This window comes from Triplophysa dalaica, chromosome 8 (genome assembly GCF_015846415.1).
Source record: "Triplophysa dalaica isolate WHDGS20190420 chromosome 8, ASM1584641v1, whole genome shotgun sequence".
In the NCBI taxonomy this organism is placed as follows: Eukaryota; Metazoa; Chordata; class Actinopteri; order Cypriniformes; family Nemacheilidae; genus Triplophysa; species Triplophysa dalaica.
Window position 1 is genome coordinate 23,837,847 of NC_079549.1, and position 11,357 is coordinate 23,849,203.

Sequence of the window (11,357 nt, forward strand, 5' to 3'; positions counted from 1 at the left end):
CACAACAAACCAAAAGACTTTTGTGTGGGTTTATTATTTCTTACCTCAATCATGTCATATGTGACCCTTGACAACAACATCTTATGGGTCAATTTTTCCAAATTGAGATTGTTACATTATCTGAAAGCTGAATAAATAAGCTTTCTATCGATGTATGAGAGTGCAAAACAATGAAAATATTGAGAAAATTGCCTTTGAAGTTGTTCGTCTGAGGCACTGTTGCAGGCCATCCACTCACAAAAATAAAATTTGTATATATTTAAGGTAGGAGATTTACAAAATATCTTCTTGGAACATGATCTTTATTTAATATCCTTTTGATTCTTGGCCTTAAAGAAAAATCAATCATTTTAACCCATACAATGTATTTTTGTCTTATAATAAAAATGTTCGCGGGCCACTTAGGACTGGATTTGTGATCCAAGGTCACATATACAATCCATGATTTATTCTACTTGATCAGTCTCTTTTAACCACTTGTATGCCCCATTATAAAGATTTTTGGTCAGTTACTTAATTTTTAGAATTAGCTTTACTATAAAAATAAAGTAAATATGACATTCATTTGAGTTTATAGAACAACATTTCATTTTCATTAAAGTTTTAAAATAATATTTAGGCCTATACATCTCTATACAGTATGATAAAGCGGTTTAGTAATTCATTGGCACACGCAGGTGATTTCCTCGTGCTCTCTTGAGAAAACTACAAGAGCTCAAAGTCTGAATGGGAAAAAGTTAAAGTTCCACCAGAGTCAAGATGAAGGACCCGCTGAGCGTCTGTACTGTGAGTCAATACACATTTCTATCGTCAAGCCTTATGAAATGTAGAACTATTGGAAATGTCAGACTATTTGAACTCATTTATAAGAGTATGGATGTATAAGATTGGGTACAGTGTTCTTGATTTACTGTCAGTCAGTGGCTGTACGTCTGCTCACACCTCCATTTGGGTTTCATGATGTGAAAACCAAGTAAACAAAACAATCTGTTCGTTTTTAACTTGCTAAGACTTCATTCAGAACATTATTCAAATCTACACTTTTAGAATGGAAGGTTTTTTATTGAGCTGTATGGTTCCCTAAAGAACCTTTGGATTTTATTAAAGGTTCCTAAGAAAGAGAAATGGTTCTTAGGAAACCAAAATGAGTTAAGAAGAAACCTTAATAAATGCCTTTATTATTAACAGTCATGTTTGGAAAGGGAAACTTTGCATAATAAAGTTTTGGCATAAAAGGTTTTGACACAACTTTTTCTGTAAATTATATTTCATTCTGCTGTATATAGCACATACCTTGTCTTATATTTTACTTGTACATATTTACAGACACACATAGCTTTACTCTCTTTATCTTACGTTTATTGTATTGTATTTCTTAATTTTGTATCCCCGTAGGCCCTTATTTAAATCATCTGTGTACTTTATTCTATTGTGTTATGGTCTCTGTGAACTAGATGCTCTTGTCACCGAAACAAATTTCTTGCATGTGCAAACATACTTGGGAAAAAAGCTCTTTCTAATGCGTTTCTAAATTGATTTGTATTTTGAAAATCTTATATATATATATATAAAGAGATATATAAACTTCTCTTGCTTAATGCTTTCTTGTGTTATGCTGTATAATGTGTTCAGTACAATCTGCTGTACCAGGACCTGAAGAGACTCTCCAAGAATGGAGAATATTTCTGTAAGGAGATCTTGACTGTGTTTCAACAAAGGTAAACTTTGGCTCGCCGTTTGTTTTATTACTTTTAAGGTTAGTGGAAGTTTTACAGCTTTTGTGAACAAACTTTGGTCAACTTTAATGTACTGAAGAACATGGAAAGAAAAGATTGTAATTCATAAAAAAAGTCAAACGTGCATTTTGAAATGTTGAGTTGTGTTGTTACTCTTTTACTGAGAGGAGGAGAATTTGGCTTTAAACCTTAGAAAATATTTAAGCCAAATACAACAACAAACTCATTTATTTTATTCTTTTTGTATTTCAAACATTTTCTTTCCTTAAAACGTAGATCTGATCTGGAGATAAACTATTCTAAAGGACTTCAGAAGATTGCAAGCAAACTCCTCAAAGTCTCCAAAGAAATGTGTGACAAGTGAGTGACCAACACATTTAAATGATTAAACCAAATTATTCAATATAACATATATGTGAACAGAAATGAAAAGTAAGTGGTTGTAACATTTGTTGTTGTCTTTTGAAAGCTCCTCATGCCGAGACTGGTCCTTCATATCAGATGAGATGTTCTCCTCCGCAGATGCTCACCGGTATGACATCCCACCGGAGGGGGTTTGGTTTTATCTCTTATGTGTATTTATATCCCAAGTGTTCTTTCAGAATATTGGGAAACGCCCTCAACCAAGATGCTATTCGGGAGATGCGTCAAATCTTAGATGAACACTCCAAAAGAAAGAGGCCGGTGCGTTGATCACATTTGATTTTACACTGCAACACCTACACACACTTACAGTGAATCTTGTGTGAACGCAGCTTGACAACGCCATTGAGAAATCAGGAAAACTTGTTCTCACCAACTGGAATGAGCAGATTAAGGTAAGAAAAATCAATGAGCGTTTCATGTCTGAAGATGAACGAATTTTGCAGGATCTTATCCGGAACAAGCCAACATTAAAGTGTGGGATTCAAAAGCACTTTTGAGGTTTTCTTGTTGATTTTATGGTTTTGTAATGACAGCAGAAATCAATCGCTTCGTTTCCACAGCTGAAGAAGAAGCTGATGGGTTTAACAAGAGAACACGAGGCGCTCTTTGACTTTGTGGAGAAAAATAAGCACATTTGCACCGTGAAGGAAAAACAGAAGGTACGTTGTGCTTATTGGGAAAAGCAATGGTCACAGTTAAGATGAGACACGAGCAGAATAAATGTGGTTTACTGTATCCAGATGTTCAATAGATTAACAAAATCAGCAGAACTTCAGGCAAGAGTGGATGAAGAATACTTCAACGTCAACATGGACGGTCACCACATCCGACTGAAGCTGGAGAATACCCTAAAAACCTGCCACCAGGTTCCTATATCTCAACATAAACATGTCCTGACTATATATAGGTCTACACTGTGATATTAAAGATGAAGATCTTTAAAGTTTTACTATTCTCTGTCTGATTTAAACACTTATTTGTGTTCATCAACCTGAAATAGATCAAACAACCAGAATTGATTTTCAATTCAGTTTGCATCATTTCTTGTTCCTTTCCTTTGTATTACTTTAAAGCTGCTTTGAAGTAATGTGTTTAGGGATGTAACGATTAATAGATTATATTATGTGACGATTCAAGCCGGTTGAGATATTATTTGAATAGCAGTACATGTTTTGAACAGCAGGGGTCGCTGTGTTTACAGCAAACTTGGAAGATGTGGATATGCTGACATTTCTTAACTGTTAACTGTCCTTTTTGAATCTACACATGAAAACGCATGTTGGAACTAAAATGGCAGTAACTCATGAATTCTTTGGAATACACACTAACGGTTGGTCTTGTTTGAAAAAAAGAAAAGTAGCTGATTATTGCTAAAACTAAAAAATCACACACACAAAAAAAGAAAATTAAAGGTATGTTGTAAGGTTTATGTTAAAAAATTATAAAGAAGTTTATGTGTTTATGTTATGATTAAAAAAAATATGGGTTGCAAAAGGATAACAAAAATCTAAACACACTCTATATAAAAAATAATCAATTTCTCTCCCTACTAAAATTATAAAAAAAACACCAAAGAAATCTGTATTCTAGAGTCTTAGACCTTTCCAAGATATATAGTTTGTCATGATTCGATTAGAAATTACATGCATAATATTGACTTAAACTTGGGTGTCCCGTATATGGATCGGTTGACAGTTTACAGGCTACATATAAAAAAATCCAATAAAAGCACAGACAAATTCTTGATTTGTTTATTTTTAAGATATTTTTTTATTCATTTTTTATTTGATTTATAATTCGATTTGGAATTTGTTTTGTTACATCAAATAAAATATATTTTATATTTCTTTCACAAATAAATATGCAGCATTTAGGAAATAGTAAAAGGACAGTCTTTAATTCCTACTTTGCCTCAACTCATTTTGTAAAAATAAATCGTGAATGAATCGTATTGTGAGATCAGTATGGTGAATCGTTACATCCCCAGTGTTTTATACAATGCGTTATATATAAATTGCACAGCATTTTAACAGTTTCATCTCTGATTTTCAGATTGTTCTGGATCTGGAGAAGCAGAGGATAGAAACGCTATCAAACACTCTGAAGAAATACAGTCTCTATATAAATGTATATGCACAGAGTATCATTCACGTGAGTATCACAAATCATAAACTTAATCAAAGTCCGGAACAGAAGTCGAGCCACTCGACAGTTATGTTTGCAACGCCTCTGGTCAGCTATTAACATCATAGCAAGTCTACAGTCATATCTACTTGAATGGGGGAAGGCAGATCTTTTTACAGTCGCTGGCAAAACTCACAATTAAACAGCATATTATCAATAATAAAACATGACATGATCAGAATCATAATTTTGGATTGCTAAATTGTTTAAAAATGAAGTTTTATAAAACCAGCAGTGTGATTGGATGGATTAAAGAGAGTTTTTGATGGGAATGTTTTTGGATGTAGAGTCAGAGTCAGATTGAGCAGTCGGTGACTGAAGTGGATGTGGAGACAGATATCCAGTTACTGATGGAGAACATCTACACAACAGCAGATGACAACAGAGCCGAATTTCTCATGGCCGACTACTTTGTGAGGCTTTCAATGAAACGAATGATAGATTAAGAGTTTGTTTCATTTGTTTACAATCAACATGTCTTCTGTTGGAATATAAAAGTATTGTGTGTAGGAGGAGGAAGGGAAAACAATCATGTCAAAGGACAGAAGGAAAGATGCCATCAGAACTAAACTTCAGCGACTCGAGGACAACATCACCAAGACAAAGAGTGACAGAGAAGGTCAGAATCTTGTCATTCTCCTCTGAAGTCTGTCTTGTGATTTAACCACGAATGAAAGTTAAGATTTCAGATCCCTTAATTGTGATTCGTTTGAGTATCAACTTAGTCTCAGATGTTAAACAAATTAAACGTAAATAAATGAGATTGAAGAAACACATGAAGAGTCTGGAGGTGTCAAATGAATAGTTGGTAGAGATCAAATAATCTGGATTTGAGTAAATTTGAAATATAAATATATAAAGTAAATTTTTACATAAATAAACTTGCCTTGCCTAATATAGACTTGACAAATCTGAGCTCAGTTTGACACATGGTCGACATCTCTTCTTGTCTGATCTCCGCGACTATTTGGAGATGGAGGATATTTGAAATGTTTTACTTTCTATATATCCAATATCATTGATGTCGAGGAAAAATAAGTGAGATATTAAAGTGATAGAATGTGAATTTTTGGATGATCGATCATCGTTTGCTCACCCTCAATCATTTCATGTATAAATTACTTTGTTCTGATGAACACAGAGAAAGATATTCAGAAGAATGTTAGCAATTTTCAATTCTGTGACATCATTGATTTTTCAAAATATCTCATTTTGTGTTCAACAGACGACAAAATATACAATATGATGTAGAAGATGATGTCACAGAACTGAAAACTGCTAACATTCTTACAAATATCTTTCTATGTGTTTAACGGAACAAAGGAATTGATATGATGGATGAGTAAACGATGACAGAATTAGTGTTTTGGGGGAACTATCCCGTTAAAGAGATGTTGTGATATTTCTTTATGGGATATCTGCCTACTGTGTCATTCATGAAAGAAAGCATGGTTTTAGATCTCATATATTGTTCAGGGACCAGTATGTTTAAAGCCACTCAGAGTAAAATTTTACTCTCAATTGTCAAAAAATTGGAAGAATTACAACATTTTGCTATTACTCTTACAGTTAAGAAGAAGAGTGATTCATAAAGGTTCATAAGTGTTAAGAATAGGTCTCAGCTTCTAAAATATTTTGGAGAGCTGAAGAGGTTTTCAATTTTATCCAAAGCGACTTACATTGCATTGTCCTATACATTTATACTTAGGTATATGCAATCCCCTTGTTAACGCAAGGCTCTTACCACTTAGCTACAGGAAAGCCAAACACTAATATGAACCTACTGTTTTAAATCAGGTGTAGGCAGACAGTTTTTAACAGATTTTATGTACTTGCCCAATAACTCAATTTTGGTTTATTTTACCCAATTAAGTTATGGATTGCAGCTGTTTATAGAAGGAAAAAACTAATTTGTACTGTCTTCATTCAGTCATGAATAAATGGTGTAATTCTGCTGTGACATCACCCTTGCAGGCTTTATTATCATCTATTATTGATTATTTAACTCTTAGACACACTGATTTTAATTTCAGGTCTAGAGAAAATGGTGAAAGTTTATACAGAACAACCGAACTTCTCAAATCAAAAGAATCTGGAAGAAACCGAACAGTTGCTTGAGGAGGTAATGAATTTAATGTAATATTTAAATGAAATACAATGTAATTACTTTTAACGGGTTTAAAAGTAACGTAACCTACATTCATCTTTTTCTGTAGGCCGTACTCAAACTTGATCTTTTGGAGGCCACACACTGTAAACTGAGCGTCGGTCTGGCAGAGTTAGAGGGCAAACCCAAACCTCGCCATCGCTTTAGTGACAGCATCACCAAATGGAAAGACAAGGCGAGTTTGGTTTTGACCACATCAATAAAGATCATCTAAACATTGGCTAGGAGTCTTTGTCTCAGTCTCTGCCGGGTTTGTTTTAGGATTGTGAACACAGCGTGGTACAGCTCTCTCGGCCCGTGAGAATCAAGAAGACACCGTTCAGATCACTTCAGTCTGTGAGAAGCTCTGTGACGTATAAGAACCCTGCAAAGTGCGTGTTGACCAAACACAACCCTAAGAACATAAATGAAGAACCGACTGACGTCAAACAGAACACAGATGAAGAGCAGAACTATGCAGTTAATGGAAGTACATCTGAATCTTTAGAAGGTAAAGCTCATGTCATATTATTGTTCTTAACAACTCATTACGTTTTAATGTTTTGTTTTACCCACAATATTTCATATTTCTACATGAATTGTTATATTATGCAGCATACAGTAATTGAGTAAGAAAATAATCAGCTTCTTTGTCAAAATGTTAAACGTCAGGTGCAGAATTCCGCTCTACGGGCAAATGCAAGGCTTTATACAGCTTTACATCAGAGCGAGAGGATGAGCTAAACATAAATGAAGGTCATATTTTTATTCATAACCCTTTAGCGTGTATTCAACAGTTGTTTTTTTATTGACTGTTGCTGTTATTCTGACAGGAGATGTTCTTGAGCTCTTTCAGAAGGACGAGACAGGCTGGTGGTTCGGTGAACTGAATGGACAGAGAGGACATTTCCCTTCCAATTATGTTGAAGAGCTTCCGCTCCTTACTGCAACAAAGTCTTCTGACGCTTAAAGAACACACGAATAACTCACAGAATCATGATTCACTAATGCTGGATGTATGGCAAATATCACTATAAATATATTTTTAGTGCAGATCTGGAATTATTTAATATTTTAAAGCAGAGCATAACCAGGAACATACAGACACTACTACACACACTTCCTTTATATTATATATCATTTATATTTAGATAATAATTTATGACAGTGGGAACTCTGCAAATTGTGATTTCTGATGCGATTTAAGTTGAAACTAAATGTAGTGAAAAATGAACTTTATGTTGTTTTACGAGCAAAAACTGGGTTTATAAATGCACTTTAAATTGAGCCCTTCAATGGCATTTTAGAGTTTTATTTTTTATTTTCATGTTAACGTATAAATGTTTATTGCTATAAAGGGCAACTCCACAAATGGGAAAACAGCAAAATCAAAATAAGTCACTCAAGTATTTACAAAGGACGCAGTTAATAAAAAATGACAACATGTCTGTTGACGTGGATCTAAAATGAATCTCTTTCACTTCTTCGCACCGCTGTAAAGCGCCACAAACTCTCTCCTGACATTTGCGAGGAAAGCAGGGAAATTGTTGGTCTCCTGCAGCCTGAGCTCTAGATGTGCCATGTTCTCCAGCGGAGGGTCACAGGAGATGACTGAACAATAAACAACAACAAATACATATTAAATCTTGATGATGCAATTTAAAAATATACATTTCAAAATAATTTAAAGATGAGGTAACACACACATATTAATCTCGAGACAGACCATCTATTAGTTTCGAACGATCTCCAAATCCAGCGTTATATCCACTGTTTATATAACATTCATCACCCAAATGCAGTGAGCAAACAAACATCGATAAACTTCCGTCATCCAAGGGAAGCGGCATTGATGGGGGTGATTTTTTTCTCACGCTGGCTGGTTGATGCGTGGGTGTGCTCTTTCTCTCACGCTAGCGTTTGGGCATTCTCATTCGGTCTGTGGATGAGACGTGGGCCAGCTTTTCCAGGAAAATGGCCAAAAAAAGGAATATGATCCATGTTACGAAACAGGGATCCAGAATTATAAAAAACTTTCTGAAGCAACTTGGAATTCTTGGGGAGTGTATCGAGCACAGACATACTATGTCATATGTCCAACTTGTTTTTAACAACATGAGAATGCATGACATAGCGTGTTACCCCATCTTTAAGTAACAAGTTTCATGAAAAATTCACTACTTGGCCCTAAACATTGTCCAGGAAATTAAAGTGAAAAATGCATTTATAATCTACAATATGCACGAAGATCATAAGATGAGTATTTACTGTGGTACACGCCCTCTGCATCAAGCCGTAGGAGGAATGCATGTACGATATCTGGATCTTTACGACTGATGTTCCTGAAGACAAACTGCAACTTCTCGCCTTATAAATAAATATAGAAAAACACATATGTTGTTAATACACTGGAAAACCTCATAGTTCTGTTGTTCATATGTATAAATCTGACATCACTCATGTTTCTATTAGTAAAAAGTAATATAAATAAAATAAACGGAAAAATGGTCAATCATTAATTTTTGAAAATTGTCTTTGACACAAATTTGCTTTCCTTTGGTGAGAAAAAGTCTTCTTCATTTTGTTTTAATTAAAAAAGTGTTTTGTTTTTGTGTATTATTTATGCAACTTTAGGGAAGATAACAGTCACACTCTGTCACGTGCCGTTCAGAAGATTCACAAGTTGAAGCAGACTTTACCTTGGATTTTTCTGATCTCGAGACTGAGATGTTTTTGAAAGATGTCCTTGCATATGTTCAGCTTCTTCAGTCTGTCCTTGTTGGCTTTGTTTTGTGACTGAATCACTAGAAAAGCATTGAAACAACCACAAAAATAACATTACTGGTTTTTGTAAACTAGGTTCCCCATGAATTACTGCAGGATTAAGATGTTAAAAATCAAACTAGTAACTATGTAAAAACTATATTTCTAAAATATAAAGGAGGGGGTTACATTTTAACTGGAATAAGATTATTAAGTGGGATAAAGTGTAGGACCAAGACACTGATAATGAAGTAAACACTGACAATTCTGATTCCATGTTGACATTAAAGGCTAGTAGTGACACCAACGTAAAGGTCATGTCATTACACGATAGGAAAGAAAGTTGTACGTACGTTCTCTGTTTTTGACATGATCCTTCTTTAGTTTCTCAATCCTCTGAATTAAGAGTTCTTTGTGATGTTCCTTGTCCTCGATCTCCGACTCGACCTCAATATGTTCGGTCTTCTTTTCTTTCAATACAGCAGTTCTTTCCTTTAAATCTAATGAAATATTACAAACATTGTCATCTTCCCGTTGTAAAGCACATAATAAAGTCCCTGATGTCAGCATGTCAGGAAATCTAACCTTCTTTATGTATATGGATACTCTCAAACATGCTTTCATCCTCCTTGGATTTCTTGATACAAGTATCTGTGTAAAAAAACAATATTTATGTTACTTCTCAACAATTTTTTAAATTGTTTTTGGCTCATGATATAAAAGCAACTTTGTGCATGTAATAATACAATTTAAATTATCCTTTAATTTGGCTTTTAGCATGTCAATAAAATACTGTGAATCAGCTTATTTTATATTAAAATGATTTACTGATATATAAACTGTTATTCCATATTTTATTTATTACAAAGCAGTATTTCTCCAATTTAAGACTGAAGAACAGTGCAGACTGATTCTGACACATTCTATGACAAACACACAAACACATTTTCATTTCTCTCACCCATGACAGACTTCATGTAATGTCTGTGTTGTTGACAGAGCTCCATGGCGGTGTCATTGAGCACTTCTCCCATGGCCTGATCCAGAAGTTTGGACCTGATCTCCTCCAGCCTGCTGTTAAACTGCTCAACGACATTATAGTCTCTGATAGACGCCATTCTCAGCTGCAAACACAGCAAACCTGATATTAATATTCTCATTAATCATTTCTATTGTTATGTCACAAACAATAAGTATTTATTCACAACGAAACAAGAAAATAAAAATAACAAACCTTCGCCAATACATTTGATAATAAATAATATACAAAAGGGGAAAACAACAATATCATACAATGTTAAAACTCTTTGTTTTAAGAAGTTTGATTGATCCTTAAGTGTATTATAATAGTAAGTAACTTATACTGTAGAAAATAAAGAGACGTGACGTCACATTCTGTATTTGTGTTTCGCGTAGTGTTAACACGATCTATGCTAATGTACGTAAAATGTGCAAATCTCCGATACAACTGTGATGTCTTCACTTCACTTTAGACACCGACACTCGTTAGTATTAATCCAATAATATGTTTAACATCACAAACTTTCTTTACTCACCAGTTTTATGAAGTCAAAATGAAAACAAACCCTCTCGTTTTCAAAAATCGGCGCCCGGAACATCAGCGGCGCTAAAGGAAGTGACGTCAGAGAAAACGTCGTCACAATTACATAATAGAGGCACGACAGTGCTCCTAGTAAATAGTTATTTGATTATTGGAGACTCTTATATTTAATATACAAAAATATTTTGTACGCTTTTCTTGAGTGTTATTTACTTTCTATATGATTCCCTTCATTCCCTTTGGCACATTTTCACGTCGTTGGTGTTGGGAATTTCGGTGTTGTTCATTAAATTAAATATTTTTTATCAGAACCTTTGTATTGCTTTATCACCTAGAGTAGCCTACACATAAAACCAATGTTTATATCGGAAATGAACGAAGGCTATTTTGGGATTTTATCTTGTTTTATAAATATCAATATTTTAATAAATATGATGTCCTCGTGTTTATTAATATATTACATTTGGTCCTTTATCACTTCCCATGCTGTTTTTCCATCCATTCCTTTATTTATCTGAACTTATATAAAAACTAATGAAGT

General features: G+C 34.2%; 2 protein-coding genes across 2 annotated transcripts; one reads left to right on the forward strand and one right to left on the reverse strand.

Annotated features, from left to right (window-relative positions):
* Positions 1-732: 732 nt before the first annotated feature.
* On the forward strand, positions 733-7,779 carry nostrin (nitric oxide synthase trafficking). The gene is made up of 16 exons (XM_056755042.1): positions 733-786; positions 1,633-1,718; positions 2,013-2,096; positions 2,206-2,268; positions 2,339-2,420; positions 2,492-2,554; positions 2,723-2,821; positions 2,903-3,028; positions 4,215-4,313; positions 4,634-4,759; positions 4,857-4,965; positions 6,380-6,468; positions 6,563-6,688; positions 6,775-7,003; positions 7,165-7,248; positions 7,326-7,779. Exons 1-16 carry the CDS (start codon positions 760-762, stop codon positions 7,460-7,462), a joined length of 1,629 nt encoding a protein of 542 aa, XP_056611020.1. The 5' UTR covers positions 733-759; the 3' UTR covers positions 7,463-7,779.
* Positions 7,780-7,938: 159 nt separating this feature from the next.
* spc25 (SPC25 component of NDC80 kinetochore complex) lies at positions 7,939-10,887 on the reverse strand. Its single transcript, XM_056755043.1, has 7 exons — positions 10,812-10,887; positions 10,217-10,379; positions 9,841-9,906; positions 9,609-9,755; positions 9,192-9,296; positions 8,761-8,859; positions 7,939-8,103 (listed from the first exon to the last, which is right to left on the reverse strand). The coding sequence occupies exons 1-7, from the start codon at positions 10,872-10,874 to the stop codon at positions 7,970-7,972; spliced, it is 777 nt and encodes a 258-aa protein (XP_056611021.1). The 5' UTR covers positions 10,875-10,887; the 3' UTR covers positions 7,939-7,969.
* Between the last annotated feature and the right edge of the window lie 470 nt (positions 10,888-11,357).